Raw genomic sequence first — 23,440 nt, 5'->3', positions numbered from 1 at the left:
TTAAATCAGCTGTGTTGGATCTAAAACCTGCAGGACACCGGCCCTCGAGCTCCCCACCCCTGGACTAGAAGAATCACTTCAGGTAAAAACTGTGACAAGTTACATCGCCTTGACAAATTAGGTCAAGTGATAACATCTGCTGAAGACGACAATGGAGTCTATAAAAGGTGAGTAAATAGATCCTAACATCTAGATTTATACATTTAAATGTTTTAATGAAAGTGTCCATGAAGGATTTTAGTTTAAGCGTACAAAAGATGATTTTTACATGAGTAATAAACTGAATTATCACCCGACTGCGGTACCTCTTAAATTTTAGGCCTCCAGACTTCCCAGATGTCAGCGCTGATGCGTCTCTGTGTAACTTCCTGGAGCATCTGTCGGAGCATTTTGATGTTTTTCTGGCTTTTGGCGAGTTTGTGGCCACAATCAGGCTACGCGGCTTTGTTTGGTACTGTTTGTACTTTGGTGAAACACACAGTCTGTGCTGCCCAGAAATGCAATTCTTTACAGAACAATGGAAACTCCAAGTTTTTTTTTACCATCCAGTTTTATGAAATATGTGCACGAAGCAGTGGACACAGGTCCAATTAAAGCATGGCGAGACATAACAGAGGAGGCTGGATCCCAGGTGTGTAATTTAAAAACCAACCAGCTGGATTATTTTTCTAAATGATACACATCTCTGCAGCACTGAGACTTTTTCCACATTAGCTTAGCTGCAAATTTACAACTGGAACAAATCAAGAGTGTGGAGGTCACGGGTTCCCAAATATGTAGCATACATGTTCATGCATGCACATGTGTATATATGTATGTTTATGTAAATATTTGAACTCAAATATCTCCAGCTTGCTGCTCTGCAAAGTGTCAAAAAAACCAAAATACGTAAATCAGCACAGCTTCTTATGCAATTTGTCTTTTACCCAGAATGCATTGAGGGGTAGAGCCGAAACCCCCCGGGGACCCTGCTAAGATGCTACTATATGTGAGAGTAACACAAGCCTGGTGGGCATGAGAAAGAACGCAGGGTTAAGGCTTCACTTGTCAGACCTGGAAGGTTCCCCTATTAAAAACGGCGCGTGGGGTAGCCAGCGTGAGGAAGCTCGCTTATTACAATGTAACAGCTGACAATGAGCAGTAACTTATGAGGGGAGAGATCTGAACTTTCTATTTCATGTTCCTGAGTGACGGCCTGACCTGCACTTCCTGCTGAACACCTGTGTTCTCCTTTAAGAGGTGCAGATTTGCGACACAGAGGTGTGATATTTCACATTCCCTTGGACAGAAGTGATAAATCTCTCCGAGCACACGTTTGGATGCAGGAGAACAAAAATTTGTGTCTCCGCTCTTTAGCGGGGAACTGAGGCTGCGAGCGCTCGTTCGTCTTCATTCGTCACTCTCAGCCTCCTCACGCTTTCCCCTCATAACTCTCGCTATATATAACCAGCTGCATCGTTCTGCTCCTGCACATCTAAACTCACTTAATCTGGCCTGCACAATAAGGCGAATGGAGATAAATGTCTCAATCAGTAATATTGCTGTCACAAACTCTGTAGAGGGGCTCTGCTGCTGTTTATCTGTGGAAACACGTGAGACAAATGAACAGGAGGCGGTTTAAAACAACAAAGATTATACATTTAATATTGTTTCTCTTTTGGGCAATGCGAGATACAATGTAAACATGTACAAGATACAAAAAAAGGAACAAGACTCGTCAAAATGAGACCGTAGATAAGAAAATGTCCTGTTTTCACAAGTAATGCACATGTGCAGAAGGTCTCCAATCAGGAAGGGATCTGGACTGTGTTTGCTCTCATTAGTTTGGTGTGTGTGTGTGTGTGTGTGTGTGTGTGTGCGGGGGGGGTCTTGAATAAAGCTGCATTTGGCTCTTCATGGCATATCTTTTGAAAACAAGGACTCTGCAGGGCTTAAAGCTGCAGTGCACGACTTTGTTATAAATCCAAGACTTCACAGCGCACTGATTAAAGGTACTTGTTGTAAATTCCTGCGAGTAAATACAATTTAAAACCTTCCAAAATTAACGAAAGCAATCACAATGAAATGTGGGGAAAACGAGGGCGGCGTGTCCCTCCACGGGGTGGTGCAGCGTACGGAACACAATGGTGGCCAGGTGGGAGGCCAACAGCAGCAATGAAACAGCAGCAAACATCTGGAAACATCTCAACTCGTGCGCTGTTAAATGCTGCCCCCTGGTGGTGAAACATTTAGTTACAGTTGAAGAGAGCAGTTACAAAAAGGACCTTTAAGCCTTTCAGCACAAAGTAAAATCTTTGTCATTTGCAACTTTTCCTTCTGTCAGTGTGCAGTTACTCTCACTGCCAGAAGGGGGCGACTAAAGTCATGCGCTACAGTTTGAACCTGCTTAAAAACATGGCAATAAAAGCAGAAAGAAAAGAGAGTGAGAGTAGCACCTCCTTTGGTCCAACTCGAGGCCTGTAGTTGTTACTGACGTGCTGGTAACGAACTGTTTTTGTCAGAATCGAGAGATCGCGAGCTCCACGGGCGCTTTGTTTTGGCACACTGCTTTCCACAGCAGGGTGGGGACAGATTCTACTCTACAAATGCACCGGTGAGTTAAAAAGAAAAACAGGCACTGCCTTTGCCATTAAAATACTACTTCAGCTGTCACTCAGCATCAGTCACTTGTGACAGCTCACCTCGGCCGCAGCGCTGGGCGCCGTCTCCCACGCAGGAAGCCACGGCGTTCTTTATTGGGAAGCCATTAGTGCTGAAATACTGTCAGACCGGCTGAGGTTAATTAAGACACACTGTTGTGCTAACTGGAAACGGGGATTCGAACGGAGACAAAGAAAGCGCCGCCGAGGCACAGCGGCGCGCCTCCTTCCTCGACACAGCCTCCTCCTCTGGAGCTCCTGCTGATGCCTGCTGGCATCTCAAACGGCTGCGACTGCATGAGGAAGTTTTCAGAGTGACATAAATAATCTGCATCGCCTGATTTTCTGCACTTCTGTTTTACCTGCTTGAGAAAGAGCCCTCAGCATCCGCGGCTCATCTCTGCTCTCACGCTCTAACAAGCAACCAGACGTTAATTAAAAACCTACAAAGCCCCCCTTAAATGCACCTCACCTGCTCCCACACACTTACTGAAACTTTCCTACCCAACCTGCCTTCATCACCTCCACCATCGCTCTGCCTGCCGCCGACTTCTGAAACTTTTTTATGTCTTTCGTTTACAGCTTTAAGGCGTTTCATTAGAAGCCAGCGAGCCCTTCAAATCCCGCCTCACCCTTTTTACAACATTCAATTATTTTCTCAACAAAAACACGAGAGAATAAAGCAAAACATGAAGCCTTTTTTGTCTTATTCTAAAAAACGTTTTTTCCACCAGCCGGCTCGGCTCTCCCACCCTCGGGGCTACGTGAGATGTGAGCAGCAGGAGGAGGAGCTCATATCAGAGGTGGGACCAGTTCTGAAGTTCTCCTGGAGACGGGCGGGGAGGCCGAGAGAAGCTGCTGCACCATCAATTCGTTTCTCACAGACTTTGGAAACTTCAAGCGGCTCAATTAAAACTGTGTTTGACGTATTGAGATTTCACAGCTCGGCTCAGGAGAGGAGCCATTAGGTGTGAGGTTTCTAGAAAGGTGGTTAGAAGGAGTTTGATAAAATGGGCTTCCTGTTGAAGACATCATTGTTCATCTCCCTCCAATCAAAGCAGAGCTCCTCTCACCTCCCTGCTGCCTCGTCTCCTCGGATCTGCTATCTAATCCGTCGTCTGTCTGCCTCCATCCTACGAACCCCTCCTTGACCTCCGACTTCTCTTTTCTCCAACACACCTGCAAACGATCCATCTCATCACGCACATACACACACTCCACCCTGTCGGGCATCTTTGTGATCTCAGCGGCCCGGCTGTGTCGAGGAAGGAGACGGAGGTGAATCAAAAACACAAAACTGGAAAGGCGCTTCACGCCCGGAAGGCGCTGTCCGTTTGTTAGAATAAAAAGAGAGAGCGAGGAATCAGACGGCCAAGCGGAGCCGTCTCGCTCCGCTGACCTCCGGGAAGATGATGGAAAACTCGAGCGTTTCCTGTAAGACTCGCGGAAACCGCGTTGGCGTGGACACCTGCTGAGCTGTGCAGGTGAAAGGCAAAAAGTAGCGGACGGTAACCGAGCGGTTATTAAAGAGCAAAACTCCAACGTACTCTGACTATTTTCACTTTGCTGCTGAGAGTGAAAGCAGACTGACAGCACTGATGAAACACACTGGAAAAGCAGGAAGTGAGGGACAGGGCTGGGCCACATCATCCTGTTCACGGTAACACCGGTATAACGTTGGGCAACGATAAGAAAATATGGCGATAGAATAAGGGTAAAACGCGCATGCGCAGTGCCTTTGTTTTCATACGCACATGGCGGAAAAAGCACGGCGGCGACGGAGAATGAGGAGGGCGAAAGCGGATCGCTGAATGAAACAGATGAACCAGAACTGGTTTGTAAAAATGCTGCAACTTCAGTGGTGTGGAACTGGTTTAGCACAGTACTGTGCTTCAACATAATGTTACCGTATTGTGTGTGTATAACCTCTTTTTAAGTTTTGTGGATATTATACATGGTTATGCTGAGGACATGTCGGCCAGTTTCCACTGGAAATGCCTTTTGGTTAAACTGTCAGCGAGGAATTTGCATTTGCACTGTTACATGTTTATGTAGCTTTAATGCACATGAAAAACAGCTGCTTGTTTAAGTGAAAATACATTGATGGGTTTTTTGCACTAATAAAGTTGTGGAGTTGTGAAGTATTTTGTATTTATATCGTTATTGCAAATTTTCAAATGTATATCGTGATAAATATTTTTGGCGATTTTGCCCTAATGAGGGATTTAAAGGGACTATTTCTTGTCCAGTGACCTGCTGAGAAATTTCATCTTGAACAAACAAATGTTGATGTGGGAGTTTCGGAGCTGTCAGCTTTGAGCTCTTTGCACTTTCAGTTTTTGTGTTTCTTCGTCTAAAAGTCAGAAACCGAACGTGAGCAGAGGCAACGGGCTGAAAACAGACAGCTCACAGACGGACGTGTCTGTTCTGCGGTGTGCAGTGACAGTAATAAGGTTTCAGAACTGGCTTCCAGCTTTGACTGAAAACGAGTTTCAAAAATCTGTGCGAATCTCTCAGCAACAAAGCAAATAAGGGAATTTCCCACGATGACTTTTCCGTTAAACGTGGAGTTAAACACAAAGTCAGCCGACCCCCAAAAACAACCGGGCTCTGCGCGTCGGCCTCGACGAGCAGCACGATCTCTCTGCAAAGACAGCGTGGGGGGAAAAACAGGATTTTCTCTATTTGGTGTTTATCCTGGAAGTTGATGGATTGAACTGAAACGGCCTGAAGGAGCGTTCGTCTCCCCGGTGTTTTGTTTACCGCCGAGACGCTGGCGTCGACGTCACTTTGCCAGCCGGCGGTCCCAAAGGTCAACATCGCCGCGGTGATCGCTGACGAAAAGGCCCGACTTGGTCTGACAGCCGTGGGGGTAAATGTCAAAAGAGGCATCCAAGCAGGTGGGCAGAGGACACAGTCCAGAGGGAGAGGAAGAAGAAAACAACAACACAGAAACAATCAAAGAATTCCATTCAGGCACAAACGTGACAGCTGAGAGCCCCCGACGATGATGGTGATGATGGTGGGCCAGTGACTCTACGTCTGTGACGAAGATCCCAGATGGCTGTAATGTCACTACAGAATGGGTCAGCTGACGGAGGTCGCGGGAGCAGACATCCTCATGTTAGTTCATCACGTCGCAGATGATGACGCGTCGCTGCTTTGGTCCGACGAGTGCTCTGACGTCAGGACCTCGCACACCTGCTCTCTGAAAACAGACTTAAACATGACACACTGGAAAAGACGGCAAAAGCCTCGTGACCGGCAGCCTGCCCGGGAACATCTACTCCCGTCCCACTATGATCTTCCTCCTTTCGCTGAAGCGTGAAGTGTTTTTGTCTTTTTTCTTCTTTTTTTTTAATCTATTGCACATTTCCTCGTGGGTTCAGAACGAAAGAAAAAAAGAGGAAATAAGAAAAACGAAGTAAAAGCATGAATAAAGATGCTACACAGCTAAACGCAGGCTCAACACAGAACGATTCCCTTGCAAGTAAGTTCAGCTCAATCAAACAAAGCGATATGCAATAATAATAATAATAATAATAAATGTGCTGGAGCGAAATGTTTAGAGTGATTCGACACATTTACATAATGCCTTCGTCTCTAAGGATGGGGCCTGTCAGCACCCAGACGGTTACTGGTTTTATTTATAGGTCCATACATCAGTGATTTTATTACCATCACAGGACACACTGATGGTTTCTGTTTGAATGAAGGGAACTGTGGAAATAATAATACTATTCATTATAAATATGCTTTTATCAGGCATTATGTAAAGCACAATAAAGATGAAGGAAGTGCCCATGATTTGCTAAAGCTGCAGCAAACAGCATCGAGAAAAAAATCACTCAATTTTCAGAAACTAAATTCTTGCCCAATGCGAAACAAAATGTGCAATAAAACAGTTTTAGCTGCACTAAGATTAAAAACAAAACAGTTTTTGAGGAGACTCACTGACCAGCAGCGCTTATTGCACTGAGGTAGGACTGCGGGAAAAAAGCCTCAAAGTCACGTTGTAGTACCTTTCAATTTCCACAAGAGGTCTCCAATTTGACCAAATCTCCTGCCACTGAGAGCAGAACTCATCCTCATGTTTGGAAAATATTAAATAATTACAAAAAAACATATTCAATAAATAACATGCTGAGTATTTACTGCATCTTTACATTAATGCACCATAAAAGCAGTTTTTAAAGTGCACTAACTCACAAAACAGAACCACTTCGCTCCTCGTTATTGTCGGTGTGCGATCACAGAGACCACAAAAACACAAATATGGTTTTGTTAAAATAGATAACTGCGATCTAGCAGGTACTGCACTTTGTTTAATACTATGATACTGTCCAGCAGGAACATAATGTTCGTGTTCGTTAGAAAATGTATTTCAGCAGTCTTGAACATCAGCCATCAGAATTTTGAACTTTGACTCCTTTTGGAAGAATTATTTCTACCGTCACATTTCAAACAGTCGCTAATAACAATAAAATACCTACTCTAGTCTCTGTTTAAATCCCAATACTGCACAGCAATATCTGATATTACAATTAACTGTTCACTTCCTTCAAGTGCTTCCAGATACTGATAGAAAACTCGTTTTAGGCAGTTTGGTGAAAGTGTGTTACCATTTGTACCGTAAGTAAACGGTAAAATCCCCAAAACTGCCAATGAAGTGATATCTTTCTTTGGTTCGATCACATTTTGGCCTCTAATCTATTCAAATAAATCCCTGGATTAAAGTTATTTCACTACGTTTCCAGTATGCTTGCAATTCATCACCGCGATAGCTGCATTATGACAACACAATATACACAAAATCATTTGTTCCTGGAGCTAAAAGCATCTCTGTGCAATGAGGTTATCCTTACGCTTGTATGAGGTCTCATTGTTCCGTTGCTTGTTCTGTATTTTTCAAGTTTCACAGGTTTGTTGGGTTTTTTTAAATAAATTTGTTCTCCCAGATGACTACATCCAGGAAAAATGACACTAAGATATTTCTGTGGTATCTTTGATAGAAACTTTTTACAGAAACCGAACGTCAGCCGTCTATTCTGCCAGAGTCGAGCTTTGGCTCGTCCAATTCAAGGCTGTCGGTGGAAAACAGATGTCACAAGAAAGCAGAAATAATTCTCTAAGGAAGACTTGTATCAACACGAGACACGTTAACAGAAACAAACTAAAGAGAAGTTGTGATGATGAGATTCAACTATCGTCTTTGTTTGACGACTTTGTGGCTTAAAACAAATAAATCCTCTGGGAACTTGAGTCCCTTCACTCGTGCTTTTCTTTCTTTATCGAACTGAAGACGTCTAAATCCAAACTTTGCGCTTCGAACTCGTAACTTTGTATAGAAACGCTCTCGGTGGTGTTCATAGGACTATGGCACTCTGTAAAGATTTGGTTGATTTACTGGTTTGCCATCCACCATTTAGAACCTTCGTTCAGGTGACCAAATACAAAAGGCACTTATTGGCCATCGTAGTCAGTGATGGGCAGGATGAGCGTAGCCACTACTCTTCTCCGCTTCTGTGTTTCATGACACAAACCTCTTTAAGAGGTCATCGCTCCCAGTTAGACCAGTTTACATGTCAGACACAGCATCCACCTCGAACTTCCTCAACCAGTGTGGCCAATTCCATGTTTCTGTCTCTGCTTCCCAGGTAAAATATTGAAAATCTTCCCACTCCTTTCGTATAAATTTTAGTAAACCAGCACTAAAAGTGTCCTTTTTTATCAGATTAAAACATCTTTCTCCTTACACAGTCTGACCTTATGTCAATTTTCAAGGACATATTGCTTAAGGGAGATTGCGGGTAACATTCTCAAGGAGTGATGCCGCCGCCCAAGGGCCTAGAGAGGGGTATGGGGGCTGGGGGTGGGCGTGGCTACGGATGTAGGCTTGCCTTTATTTTTTCCGCTCAAGGTAGTTAGAGGGGACCCAGCCTTTGCGGGGAACCAGGCTGTCCTGCACCTGGCAGTACCACCACCCATTGGGGTTTCTCTCCAACACCTCCAGACAGGTTCCCTCTGTGAACCCCATGGTCTCCTCGTCGCCACGGTAATCGGCAATGGACACATACACATCCCTGCCAAGGTTGTTGTGGATCAGCTGGCTCTTCTCCAAGGGCTTGGGTCTGACCGTGGACACGGGGATACCGTTGCGTTGGTGGTTAACTCTGCTCAGGGCGTCTTGGACATTGCTTGTGCTGAACGCGCTCCCCGAAGACAGACTGGAGCGTTCGGCAGGCCTCGTTTGGCTTTCAACAACTACGTGTGGCCGCACGGTGCTGAATGAGGCATTTCGGCGAACTCCAAGAGTGGCAGAACCAGAACCATAGTGATCGCTCCTGCCCAGCGACTCGTTCCTTCTCAAGGACCCTGTTGTGTAGTGGGTGTCCTTGGCTGGCTGCGTAGTGGTGACAAATACAGACTGAGGCCTCACCGCCACCTGGCGTACCCCGTTCCTCATCCTCACGCCTCCATTAACCATCCCAGATGGCTTCGAGAAGCCGCCGGGAGGCTTGGAAGGAATCGGTGGAGAGTTCCTCCTCAAGCCTTGATGCTGCTGCGTCAGGCCCTGAATATTAATGTTATTGAGGGCCAAAACATGCTGCTCATTCTTCTCCAGGCTGTTGGACTTACTCCCACCACTCCCGTGTCCATCTAAGCCACCACCGTCACCCATTTGTCTGACAGGTTCCAGGTAGTATGAGGGAGCCCAGCCTTCTTCGGAGCCCCAACGGATGTACCACCAACCACTCTCCTGTTTCTCCAAAACCTCGACCTCAGCCCCAGCTGGAAAACTGATCTCAGAGTCCTGGACTTTCTTATAGGCATCCACGGAGCGGTAGAGATTGGGGCCCTCCACATCGGAGTCACCACGGCTTCCTTTGGAGTAAACAGAGGAGAGATCTGAGGTACTGCGTGAACACACCGAGTCCTCTGATGATATAACAGAAGCTGTTTCAGAGTCCTCCCCACGAGAAGGTTTGAGGCTATGTCTAAACTGACTCGTAGGCCTCAGCTGTCGTCTCAGAGAGGTGATGTCCATCCTCTCTGGACTCTGGGGCTCTGATTTGGTCAAAAGGGGTTTAGGTCTGACGGAAGGCTTGGGCCTGGTGGAGGGGCTCTGGCCTATTCTCTGCTCCACCTCCCGGCTGAAGACAGGGCCTTTCTTGGAGCCTCTGCTCAATTCATCTGATGACGAGTGAGGGCTGTTATCCTGGGATCTGAAGCTGATATCTATGTGTCTGCCCAGGGTCTGGCTTCTCCGACTCATCTCTGGTGTCATGGTTTTCATGGGCCTGCCAGGTAAAGGCGAAGATCCGGAGGGTTTTCTTGGGACTGTGGAGGAATGGTAGCTCCGTGGGGAGTTAGGCTCACTGGAACCTTTAGTCAGGGTTCCTTCAACACCGCCGCTCGGCCTGAAGCCATCATTCTCATAGATACACTCCTCCTTAGCAACCTCCTCTACAGACCTGAAGGAGGTTCTTCGATGGGCGAAAACTGGAGACGCCTTGCAGACAGGAGGGGACGCCTTGCAGGAAGGAGGGGAGGCCTTGCAAACGGGAGGGGAGGCTTTGCAGGAAGGAGGGGAGGCTTTGCAGGAAGGAGGGGAGGCCTTGCAGACAGGAGGGGAGGCCTTGCAGGAAGGAGGTGAGGCCTTGCAGGACGGAGGGGAGCTGCTGTACTTGTCGCTGACCACACTGTTGATCTTCACATCGCGGGAACGCTCGTCCTTCAGGGGATCCGGTTCAGGCTCACCTTCGCATCCGACTGCAGGAATATCATATTCAGGTTCTTCGTACACGGCCCTGCTAGGCACCTCTGTGGTTTTGGAGGAAGAGTTAGCAGAAGGCGGAGCCTCCTCAGACTCTTGTTTTTTGACAGGTGGAGCTGGAGGAGGGACTTTGGGGCGGGTCAGTGTGCTGGACCTACGACTGAGGTTGGGCTTTTTGCGCTTGTCGATGTAGGAGCAGGGGGCCCAGCCCTCCATCTCCCCAATCTGCACGTACCACCAGCCTCCAGGATTCTTCTCTATTACCTGCACAACAAGGAGTAAAGAGTTACTGGAACAAATACTCACTTATATATATATATGTGTTTGCTACATACTAGTGATTAAAGACATGCTAATGAAAGCAGAATACTGTAACAAGATCAATGATGCATCTATTACTGCAGTCGTTAAAAGAATCACCTCAGTATAACTTAATAAAAAACCCCTGAAGGAATCTCTGTCATTATCTCCACCCTCATCCTGAATCCTGCACAGTGAATTCTGTCTACGTCATCACTTTCACACACAGTATCCAAGGTCGTCTCCTTTGTGCCTCAGCTTTCCTGCCTATCGGGGGAGCACTCAGTCTGCATACATATTCAACAGGCCCTGTCTCATCTGAGCGACAGCACTGTAGATCTGGCCTCTTACATCAGCCTTTTGTCCTCCACGGAAACTGATGCCATCAGAGATCGAGGACTGGAAATCTGCTATAGTGTAATACTCTGCTTCCACAGCAGGGGGCTCTGGTGGCTTGGGCAACTGGAAACCCTGTACAGCAAAGAGAGAGAGAAGTGAGCCGCTCACGTTGAGCCATCCTGTATCTGACACACATAAAACATAAGATGTGATTTATGACTGCATGCAATCATGATATATAAATATGAGGGTAAATGTAAGGTGTGCACGTACGATACCGGGACAATCGCAGACATGCTGAAAATGTGCCTCAATGGTTGCTATGCAACTCCTGCAGTAGTCTGAGAGCCAATTAGATTTTTTCTCTTTTTATATTATTTATTGGTATTTATCCTTGCACTGAAAGATTTTGCAGCTGTCTTCTTAAACACAAGAAGAGTCTCGACTGTGATCACGTGTACTTCAGCAGAAGCATGGCAACATCACTGAGCACGCAGGAAAGGCGCTCTGGGTTTGACAGTAAGCAGAAGCCACACTGGAGTCTTACCAAGTTGGTGTCTCTTCTGGGGGGAGGTTTTTGCCGCAGATTAGGAGACCCTGATTAGAAATAATAAGATTTTATTAAGAATAATTCAGAAAAATGACCAAAGTAAAAGGTTAACACTCGCTGTAACAAACAAACACCAAACATTTAGTTCTAAGATGAATTATGTCACACTGGAAAGAACAACATATTTAAAGACAAGCAAAAGTAAGATTTGAAAGACTGATTTCGTCCTGGCTTTGGACAGCCATGTGTGGAGCATCGGTTTGTTCAAAAACGGGCTCGTCCCAAAGGATGGATGGGCGGAGCCGAGCGATGTCTTAGTAACCACAAACTGACCACAGATTCTTAGTTTGTGAGTGAAACCGAGGCCGAAACACACACCGAGCATTTTATCACATTACAGGTTAGTGTGACAGAGCACGGTTAGATGCAGCAGCCATGTAGCTTACCTACGGCGCCGAATCCTGCACAAATGGAAAGGGGCGCGTCTTAATGTTGCATTCAAGCTTTAGGCTGAACTTTAAACCTTACACACGACACATTCTCTCACCGATTTCCACTCTGTGCGGTGCCACTCTTGCAACAGCCGGGGAGCCCGGCTCGCCTCTCGCTTTATTCTCATTCAGGGCGGCGCTCGCCGCTATTCCGAGACACGGGCTGTTGGTGTCCCGGCCCGCGCTCAGCCTGCGGCCTGTCGCGGCGTTGATTTCGGAGGGCATCGGCAGGCTGATCTCGCTCTTGGAGAAGTGGCGTTCCGGCGTGGTTCCGCCCTCTCCGTCTGTCTGGATGTCCTTCTCGCTAACAGACTTCTTTTGCAGCAGGTTGCTGATCTCCATGATGTTTCCGATGATCTCCACGGGGCCCGTCAGCGTCTTCTTCCGTGGGGAGAAATCCTCTTTAATCTTCTTCAAGTAGGAGGCCGGGGCCCAGCCCTCTTTCCCTAAATACCTGCAGCCCAAACATATAAAGACAGAACGTTTAATATGACATCGAGTTTATGTTTCCTTCATTATTATGATTGAACTCAGACATCCAGACGATGTCAGGATCAGGTAAAGCTGCCCTTTCCATACAGCACAGAGCAGGAAGTAGACTGTGCCAGGAGTGATCTGCTGTCCCACAGCAAAATCTCAGGTTTCACTCTTATTAGTTTCCCCTGACCCTCCCTGATCCTGGTTCTCTTCCTGCTAAAAGGGAGTTCTTTCTTCCTGCTATTGCCAAGTTCTTGCTCACAGGTGGAGGGAGCGCTCTCTTTATTTAATATTGCATTTTCCAACATAAAGCACTTTGAGCCAGGTTCCTGCATTTGGGAGTGAATTCCACAGCATGTCTTTATCCTGTTTTCCTTCTCTCACCCCAACCAATCACAGCAGATGGCCCCGCCCCTCCCTGAGCCTGGTTCTGCCGGAGGTTTCTTCCTGTTAAAAGGGAGTTTTTCCTTCCCACTGTCGCCAAAGTGCTTGCTGATAGGGGGTCATATGATTGTTGGTTTTTCTCTGTATGTGTTATTGTAGGGTCTACCTTACAATATAAAGCGCCTTGAGGTGACTGTTGTTGTGATTTGGCGCTGTGTAAATAAAACTGAAATTAATTGAATTCATTTAGACTTTAGATCATGATGTTTTTTTTTAACACTGATTGAATCTCTCACTGACGTCATTTTTTAAAATTCCAGCTGACATCCAGGTCTTCCCTCTCCATCACTGCTCTGCTCCCAACAATGAGCCAGCATTCAGTACACCTTGGTACATACATGTGTGTGTGTGTGTGTGTGTGTGTGTGTGTGCTACTATTTCCTACTGCAGCTGTGTAGTAACAGTAGTGTAATGAGCTCAGCATGGGAGCTTCATTTAGCACATTTTAATACACTCAGAAAAAACGTGTGATTTGAGTAATGACTGAATGTATCGCAGCAGAGCTTTAATGCACTCCAACTCCAAACTCCTGCACTCGACTACCATCCTAACTTAGTGCCACTGTGCAGCAGTGGCATCATGGCATCATTAATAAATAACTGAAAAATTCCACAATTTCTAGTGTTTAAAAATGCATGAAATCACACCGAGTCAGATCCTGTGTGTTGCAATAAAGGCACAATTTCAATTCTGGTGATGTGAGTAGCCAAAGGCAAGTAAACAGAATGCATAATAGATGCAAAGAGATGCTGCTTCCCCACATTTAAGCAGACATTGTTATGCTAAACGAGTAATTTCAGAGTGCTTAGTGAAACAATAAGTAATGCTCCAAATGAAACTCCCGAGTCATTTCCCCGACTGTTCCCTGTTTTCCGTTTCACGACTCCCAACTGCGACCACAAGGAGTCCCCATAACTAAAAAAGCTTCATGCATGTACTTTGCTGTTTAAAGAAGGGCCCACTGAGAGCAGCATGACTCAGACATGCATCTGCAGGATTATATTCTGTTGGACACGGTGCTCAGAAATGACTCGGTGTGCACTGCAGGGAGTGCCAAAGAGCGAACAAGCTGTTAGGAAAGCAGTTAGTGTACATGACAAGTGCACACACAGCAGCTCGCGTACGCGCCTCCAACAGGAGCTCTGGATCCATGTTTGTGTACGCGTTGGTATGTGAGGCTCCACAAGGCGCCATGTGATAGTAATCAGCTGTGCAGCGGAGCGCCCGGGGACTCGAGGACCTGAACAACTGTGAGGAAATACACACTGGCTGAGTAAACGACACACACGTGCAAACACGCAGGCGGCTCTGACGCCACCATATGTTAACGCTTTCTTCTCAGCGCCATTATGCAAATGAGAGCCCCAGGAAATTGTTGCTCTGATCGCCGAGACGACGACGAGCAACAGCCTCGCGGTGAAATGTGCGGGTTTGGCGTGCACCGTTTACCCACCTGATGTACCACCAGCCCTCCAGGTTCTTTTGGATGACCTCCACGGTGACCCCTTTCTCAAAGCTCACCTCGTCTTTTCCTTGACTGGTGTACGGCTGGATCGTCACATATTTCTCCTCTGCGGGGGTAAAGGAGAGAGGAAACAAGATCATTGAAAAGTCTCACACTGCTGTAGATTACACCATCGCAGAGGGAGAAAACGGTCAGTGTGATCCACTTTAAACACCATTTCCACACCAACAGAAACACGAACCTCTCGTCTTTGACCTGCACATAAATAGCAAACGGCGCCCTCTACAGGCTGAACTTTTAGGCCTCGCTCAGGCTACATGAACCCAGATTCAGAATCATTACCAAGCAGCTCTCAAAGAGAGAAGATCCAGAAGCAGCAGCTGGTGCTGATGGTGGTCACGAGGCTGCTGCACGTCTGATGCATGAATACAAATGGCAGCTGTTGTAACGTAGATCATGGTTTCCTAATAATTACAGAATTACAGTATTTTACTACAATTAAAACCCTGTTAGGATAACTAAACCTCAGTAAACCTCTGTCACAGCCTTTCCTGTTTCACCCAGCACGAGCGCTCCCTTTAAAGCTCAAGTCTTTGGTCCACTAATGTGCAGCAGAGTGGAATTACTGACCCTGAACCTGCACTCAAAAACACACTGGGTGTGGAGGTGAGTACTTGCAGATGGACAGAGAATAACAAAAGTCAGATCTGGAGCATCTGATAAATGTTGTTATGGTCGTCTCGAGCGCCGAGCGTGTGCATCAGCTTGTTGTCTCTAAAAAAGAAAAGATGAAAGATTCAATTAATCTCATCTGTGTTTGTTTTTTCGTGAGCTGTACACGCGCGTCCGTCTCCGAGTTCACGCGTTGCTGCTGGCGTCACAGAGCCGCGAGCCGAGTGGGCGGGACTGTAAATCAGTGCTGCAAACAACAGCGCGGTGATAAACCTCAGGGACACCCCACCCCCCCGGCCCTGCCGTCAGCAGCTGATCCACCACCGAGAGGTCGAGACACCCTGACCTGGCTTTGTGTCAGGATGAATCAACGTGAGGAGATGTGCTGTAATTGAATTTGAGTCAAGGTCTCCAGTGAAGCTGTGTCAGCAGGGTGTGAGAGCATACGACTGTTCTTCCATTAGCAAATTGCATCCTGAGAGAACATAAATCTCCTGAGATCAGTCTTTGTTTTTGTCCTTTACTAAATCAAACTACATCTGAAGCGTCTGCATGGAGCCGTGAAGCCTCATTCGCCCGAATCTCGTCTCTAGCTCAGGAACGCATTAGCAGCCGGGGACGGGGGGGTGGGGGCTCCATTCGGTGGAATAACTCGAGTTTTTCACACTTTCTCTGCTTCGCTCAGCTTTCTGCAGCTCCTGGTAGCAGACCCAAACCATCTGGTTGCCAGGCAGCATAAAGCGACTGGGACGTTGGGCCGCAGTCGAGAGCGGTGGTGGACGAAAAAGCCACGAGAGCTAAAGTCTGACATGACTACGGTGAGCATTGCTCCAGCTTTAATGCCGAGACTGTTTCTGATGGTGGAAAAAAGGCGACCGGTCCAAGAGTCTTTAGCCTGTTTGCAGCCAGGAGCACTCGCTGCCACGAAACTCGTCTGTCCCCGGCTTCTCTCGAGTCCTCTGTGACCTCACGTCATCGGGACGACTTTTTCAGCCAGTAAACCTCAGCAGGCTCGTTCTCCGCCTCCGTTACTAAATATGTTACAAGGACGGATCAAAAACATTTTTGTAGCGGATCGATGTTGATTCAATTCTCATATTTTTGGGCCGTATGCTGGGAACAGATCGTGTGCCTCTCATGTAAAACCTGCTGTTCCCATCGCTCTGATGTTTTTGTGGTTACTCCAGTTCATATAGGGTGACAGACGGGGTTTACGGGGTCAACCGTGTTGACCACAGGTCGCCCCGTCATGTCAAATTAGCAATGCTAATGCCCTGTACACACCTGAAAGGTCGGGACTTCACCGATAACACAGATCTTCACAGTCGCTGACAAACTGACTTCTGGAGTCCTGTTACACCACAAAAGCTGCTTCCATCAGGGCCCTTGATTAACAGCTGAACTGAGGCTACGTCCACACTAATGCGCCTGATGGTGGTTGGGAAAGCCCGCCACTGAAGAAGAAGAAGAGTGCTCTTAAAGGTAAACACAGCGTTTCACAGCTGTATTGCTCCGACACGCCCTGCTCGCACACTATCCTCCACAGTTCAAGCAACAACTTTCTAACCAGCGTCGCACCAACAGCCTCACTGTGTGTCTGGGACTTTCACACTTTACTTTCACCACCCAGAAACATTTTAATGGAGGCACGTTGTGTACCAACATCACACACATGTTGGAACAACACCACCGAGCAATAAAAGCTAAAAAGCTAAGGTGTCTTAAAAAGCAGGAATTAGAGAGCAGCTTGGTTCTCTGGTGGCGACAGCTAGTCGAGTGACTCATCCACGCTGCAGAGGTCTGTGCGATCAAAAGCAGTCTACAGATTGGGCCGCTGCCCCACTTTCACACTTTCCATTGGATCGTTGGGTCGTTCTGGGAGACGCAGCTGTAGTCAGGCGACATTCCCGCGGACACGGCCGACCCGTATGGTCACATTCCGTGAACGAAGTGGTAATCCTTTAATATTTCTACATTAGCCACTACGGCTGGTGACAAAGAGGTCCCCACTCTGAATTCATAACCAGCTGAGTGGGAGATGTGAATGAGTAATGCCCCCCTGCTTCTCAACCGCTACCACATTTCAGATAAGATAAGATAAAACTTTATTAATCCCTCGGGTGGGTTCCTCTGTTTCCAAGAGCACAGCAAGTTGCAGAACGTGAGCAGAATATTATATATACACACATATATAAATACAGAGACATATATCAATAAAATATACGAAAGGGATAAATAGAATAAATAGGAATAAGAATACAAGGGAATTGCACGTTTCAAGTATTGAAGTCTATTGCACCGTTGACTATTAACAAAAAGTATTGCACAGTGAAGTGAAGTGAAGAGGCACTACAGCTTAGTTGTCCCCCCTCCTCTGTCCTCCTGTCTCCCCTCCCTCTCCCCTCCAGAGAGGAGTTAAACAGTCTGATGGCGTGTGGGACAAAGGAGCTTTTAAGTCTGTTGGTTCTTGTCTTTGGGAGAATCAACCTGTCACTGAACAGACTCCTCTGGTTGTTTATGACCATGTGCAGAGGATGCAGAGGATGTCCAGCTTCATGCCGACCACAGAGCCAGCCTTCCTGATCAGTTTCTCCAGCCTGGATGAGTCCTTCTTTGCTGTGCTGCTCCCCCAGCACACCACAGCATAGAAAAGTACTCCAGCAACCACCGACCGGTAAAACATCCTCAGGAGCTTCCTGCAGATGTTAAGAGACCTCAGCCTCCTGAGGACGTACAGTCGGCTTTGGGCTTTTTTATACAGGTGCTCTGTGTTGCATGACCAGTCCAGGTTGTTGTCCACCCACAGCCCGAGGTACTTGTACTTGTTGACCACCTCCACCTCCATCATACTGCTCTCATTTACAGCCCGCTTTAGGTCAACTTCAACACTTCGATCAGGAGCCCACTCTGTAAATCAGCCGGGTCTGATTAATCATTAATCAGTGCTCTGCTGCCTGCTGGTCCAGGACTGAGTGGACACAGAGCTTCAGTCGGGGAATGTAAAGTTAAAGAGAAACAAAGACGGTTCTTAGAGGTTTTCCCTTGTTTTCTCGGCTCGGGACGAGCTTCCGTAAACACGGCACAACTGCAAGGCGTCTTTATGAAGCAGACAAACCGACAGTCTGGATTAGAAAGCGCCGGCTCGCTCCTCAGCAAAGAGACGCTTGTTTGTTTCTCTCACGTTTCAGCATTTACGCAAAAATGACTCGACAAAACCACAAGTATCCAAAAATTAAAATTGAAATGTGAAAGTCATAAACAGCCTTTCAAAGCCTAATGAAGCAACAACACTGTTACGCAACCATTTACACGACGGGGCTCGGCGGCCGTCGAGGTCGCGGCGTTCGTGCTGCGGGTGCTAAATCTGTTTAATGCAGTCCAATTATTTTGCTTCTCAGCGAGAGCCGGGGAGCGTTCCACGTCTGAGGGAGCAAGATTTGAGATTTTACTGTCAGAGCTGACTCATGGCCACCCAATATGCTGCTGCAGGCAGATACTGGGCCACTTGTTGTTTTTGTGTTAGTTGTTCACCACACAGATGTAGACTACGTGAAAGGAGAGCTGCAGCTACAGCTGTGTGATTAAAAACACTGTATTAGTGTATCGAGCAGCAGACCGAGCCAAGACAAAAAGACTCGTGTTAGAACAGCCTGAGCTTCTAACTCACAGGCATTACAAACACTGAGCGCCCTATTTGACTTAATCGTTCACTTTGGCCACGTTTAACACAAACATCCACATCCAGGAAATAAAGAAGAACACAACAGGTCCCACTTAATGCTGCTGAGACAGGACCACACATCAAAGAGTCATTTTATCTTAAACAGTCTCCAAATTAACCTCTAACATCATCTCATTTACCCTGAACTGTTGCACAGATCTTTGTGGCAAAACTTTACTGTTTGTTTACAACTTGGCTACAGGGACACACAGGGACACGCAGGGACACACAGGGTCACGCAGGGTCACGCAGGGACACGCAGGGACACGCAGGGTCACGCAGGGACACACAGGGACACGCAGGGACACACAGGGTCACACAGGGTCACACAGGGTCACGCAGGGACACGCAGGGACACACAGGGACACGCAGGGACACACAGGGACACACAGGGTCACACAGGGACACGCAGGGACACACAGGGACACACAGGGTCACGCAGGGTCACGCAGGGACACGCAGGGACACGCAGGGACACACAGGGACACACAGGGTCACACAGGGACACGCAGGGACACACAGGGACACGCAGGGTCACGCAGGGACACACAGGGACACACAGGGTCACACAGGGTCACACAGGGACACGCAGGGTCACGCAGGGACACGCAGGGACACACAGGGACACACAGGGTCACACAGGGACACACAGGGTCACGCAGGGTCACGCAGGGACACACAGGGTCACACAGGGACACACAGGGTCACGCAGGGTCACGCAGGGACACACAGGGACACACAGGGTCACACAGGGTCACGCAGGGACACACAGGGTCACACAGGGACACACAGGGTCACACAGGGTCACACAGGGACACACAAGGACACGCAGGGTCACGCAGGGTCACGCAGGGACACGCAGGGTCACGCAGGAACACACAGGGTAACACAGGGACACACAGGGACACACAGGGACACGCAGGGACACGCAGGGACACGCAGGGTCACGCAGGAACACACAGGGTAACACAGGGACACGCAGGAACACACAGGGACACACAGGGACACGCAGGGACACGCAGGGTCACGCAGGGACACGCAGGGACACGCAGGGTCACACAGGGACACACAGGGTCACACAGGGACACGCAGGGACACGCAGGGACACACAGGGTCACACAGGGACACACAGGGACACGCAGGGACACGCAGGGTCACGCAGGGTCACGCAGGGACACGCAGGGACACACAAGATCAGATGGGGTCACCAGAGAAACATGCATCTGATGACAAAAACTGCAAAATGGAGCTGAAAATGTAAAAGTCTGGTGTGTGTTTGTCTGTGTGTGTTTGTCTGTGTGTGTCTCCGTGTGTGTCTTTCTGTGTGTGTGTGTGTCTTTCTGTGTTTGTCTGTGTGTGTCTCTGTGTGTGTCTTTCTGTGTGTGTGTGTGTCTTTCTGTGTTTGTCTGTGTGTGTCTCTGTGTGTGTCTTTCTGTGTGTGTGTGTGTCTTTCTGTGTTTGTCTGTGTGTGTCTCTGTGTGTGTCTTTCTGTGTGTGTGTGTGTCTTTCTGTGTTTGTCTGTGTGTGTCTCTCTGTGTGTGCGCTCATTTGTTACTCGATGTGGAGAAAATGACTCAGCGTGTGATTCCTTGTGCGTTCGTGTGTGTGTTTGTGTGTTTTCATGTTCACCTCTGCTCTGCTGGCGGTTAACTATACCGCCGAGGGTCCAGCGGCGGTCCAGCCTCTTCAGGTGGGCTTTGCGTCTCTTAGTAACTGATGGGGGGGGAGCAGCAACCAAAAGACAAAACAGACGAGTTAGTGTAAGAAGCACGTTTTAGCAAAATGAGCTGTTAGTCGTCATAAACACGTTCAAACTGCTTCTCTTACAGGAAGTGTGTCTGTGAGTTTTAAAGACTGGGTGAGAAACGAAGCGGGACGAGTCATTTCAGCCATCAAATCCTCTGCAGTACCACGGAAATGAAATGAGGGGAGCATGTGGACTGCTTGGTGCAAACTGACTGTGTTGGACTTAAGAGGACAGTTATTGTATTTTGCCTGGAACAGCAGAACATGGCTGGAGGAACCAGTGTGTAAGCCGACCCTACAAACCCCACCACACTGATTATCAGGGATCAGTGTGACCAGCACGCTACATGCTGTTTGTTAGCACTAGCTGATAATTTAGCACTGTTCCAAATGTGGACACGTCCGCCTTAACCAATCACCAAAGCCGGGAACACAGCGGTGTCGCGTTCAGGCTCCGATGTCATCGTCAGAGCTAATAAGATCATGCTTGCTGTTCCAACAAACACAATGCAGCTTATTTTAGGAGCATCCCAGAAGCTCTGCTCCACATTGCTTAAAATAGCACCGGCTCGATTTCTTGCAGGATCCATACCAAGCTACACGGCGCAGCTATCGGGGGAGGGTCAAATCTGAAACAAGTTCACTGAAGTGCTTCTGACGTCCAGTGTGACCTGCGGCGGTGCAGATGCACACCACGTTTAATCCTGCTAACACTGACGCTTCAAAAGCCAATAAGGACGTCACCGTGGTTACGTTCATGGTTATTATGCCGTCTGCGGTTAGCGCACACACGAGAACACCAATTACAGGCACAGCTCCAGGATCTCTGAGGGCCTCGACACATTATGCGGCTGCCGTGTGTCGAACTCTTAACCTCGAAGCAGCGATCAAACATCGAGCTGAGCTGTCAGTGGAATTAGGTTACGGACCACGCGGAGATAATGAGACGTAAGAGACGATGGGAAGCAGGAAGGGAGAGATCAGGAATGAGAAGTGACAATGTGTGCAAACACAAAGACACCAGGCCTAATGGGAAAATGGGACTGACGGAGGATGAGGGGGAAGAGAGTGCATGTGTAGCTGTGAGCTTTGTGCAGTTAATGTCAGCCTCAGATGCCAGCTGATGCCAACTCTGGTTTATTTGAGGCTTTTTAACAGAGCATTCTTACGCAACGTTGTTCCTGTAATCCGGTTCCTCTACCTGGTGTTCAGTCACTTACTCTGGAACCACAAAAGGCTTTAAACAACTTTCTACGTGCCTGAGATACGTGGCTGTATTGATAGATCTGCTCTGACTGGCATCATGTCGAGGCACAAGTAAAGGAAAGAACTGCAGCCTGAAGCTTTGGGCTCACAGTGTTGCACCTCTAAAATAATCAAATGAGATTAAAAGACAGAAAAGAAACATAAAATGAGAAATAACACAAATAAAATTAGTCTGAACTGATTCTGGTTTAAAAATAGAATAAAATTGGGTTTTCAAATGTTGTGGAGGGGGAGTTTGTTCCCGGTTTAGGAGCAGTCACAGCAAAGGACCTCGGGACAGCTCGGAGCGTTCGGTCTGCAGACCTCACTGACCTCGAAGGAGTGTACCGATTCAAAAGATCAGAAAGGTGCGAGGCTGCGAACTCGTGCAATGCCGGACAAAAGTCAATTCAAAAAGTGACAGTAACGATGCTAGAATGGCAAATATGTGGTCTCGCTTTCGAGTGCTGGTTAGTAACAGTGCTGCAGCGTTTTGGACCTGCTGCAGTCGGCTCACTGATGACAGACTGTGTGGAATTAAATAAATTATTTTATGGCTACAATATATCCTGCATCATTAACAATATAATCTATAGTATTGATACTGCATTAAGATGTTTATTAAAACCTGCTGGCTTTACATTAACCTTTTTATTACAGGGGCAGCCATAATAATTGTATACACACATTGCATTTTGTGCTTATTAAAGAGTTAAAGCTCAGTCAATTAAGGAAAGGTCATAAGCCTTGTTCGGTGCGATGTCCGGGCGATCTATTGTGTAGGTGACTTGGAGCATAGAAGGTTAAAACTGCAAACACGCTTACAAAACACATATAATACATACAATCTAGAAACAGGCTTGAGTGAAGGCCCGAATGTATTCAGCTTCTTGTTGCAACCTGTTGCATTTGAGTTTGCTTAGTAACAGGTGACAGAAGATGGGCCAAAAGGAGGACAAGTCCACGGGGACCTCCAGGGCCTGAAATCATCGCCATACTTGAAAAAAGATGTTAGAAAGAGGAACTTCTGTGTCTGACTTTAGCTCTAAGAATTGCTCATTGCCTGTACAAGATGCAAATGATGTTCTTAGAACGCAAGAAGGGGCGTCAAACCCTGACGTTATAAAAACAACTCTCTGTGTATTTTGGGGGAAGAAGTCTGCAGATGTGATGCTGTGTGCTTCTTCCCATGCGTGTGATTGCACTCTACTGGGGCCTCCATTGGTTTGTTTTTGTGCCACATTGTTGAATTCGGGACAACTGACACCAGAGTAAAGATGAAACGAAGGCATGGATAGCTCTCTCAAGGAATAGCTTCACTTTTGTGAGCAGCTGGAAATGAAAGAAACGAGCTGTGATGACATCATTGATCTGTTTGTCAAACTACGCTGTATATGACACACACACAGGCCTCCTCTAAGGGCTTTTAGAGGCTTTACCAACCAACACCTGCTGCTGTCCGACATAAACCAAGGAAGCCAATCAAGGTGCTTCAGAGGTCACATTAAAACCAAAAGAAATAAAAATGACCAACGATAAAAACAACACAACGAACAAAACAATAATAATAATAA

General features: G+C 47.3%; 1 protein-coding gene across 5 annotated transcripts in view; it reads right to left on the bottom strand.

Moving 5' to 3' along the window:
- Nucleotides 1-1,616: 1,616 nt before the first annotated feature.
- The window catches only part of sh3pxd2aa (SH3 and PX domains 2Aa), a 100,838-nt gene continuing 79,014 nt past the window's right edge, over nucleotides 1,617-23,440 (bottom strand). For 4 of the 5 annotated variants that reach the window (XM_084930157.1, XM_084930156.1, XM_084930159.1 and 1 more), the window contains 6 exons: nucleotides 20,505-20,588; nucleotides 14,471-14,588; nucleotides 12,153-12,550; nucleotides 11,603-11,652; nucleotides 11,068-11,187; nucleotides 1,617-10,680 (listed from right to left, as the gene is read on the bottom strand). In XM_084930157.1, the coding sequence (XP_084786283.1) occupies nucleotides 8,542-10,680; nucleotides 11,068-11,187; nucleotides 11,603-11,652; nucleotides 12,153-12,550; nucleotides 14,471-14,588; nucleotides 20,505-20,588 (2,909 nt within the window). In that variant the 3' untranslated portion in view covers nucleotides 1,617-8,541. The remainder of the gene's footprint in view (nucleotides 10,681-11,067; nucleotides 11,188-11,602; nucleotides 11,653-12,152; nucleotides 12,551-14,470; nucleotides 14,589-20,504; nucleotides 20,589-23,440) is intronic. The other variant, XM_084930158.1, reaches the window with a different exon arrangement.

The sequence above is a fragment of the Perissodus microlepis genome, chromosome 6 (assembly GCF_051167445.1).
Source record: "Perissodus microlepis isolate ML-2025 ecotype Zambia chromosome 6, ASM5116744v1, whole genome shotgun sequence".
NCBI lineage: Eukaryota > Metazoa > Chordata > Actinopteri > Cichliformes > Cichlidae > Perissodus > Perissodus microlepis.
Note: the sequence above shows the minus strand (reverse complement) of the source record. Positions and strands in the feature narration are given on the sequence as shown.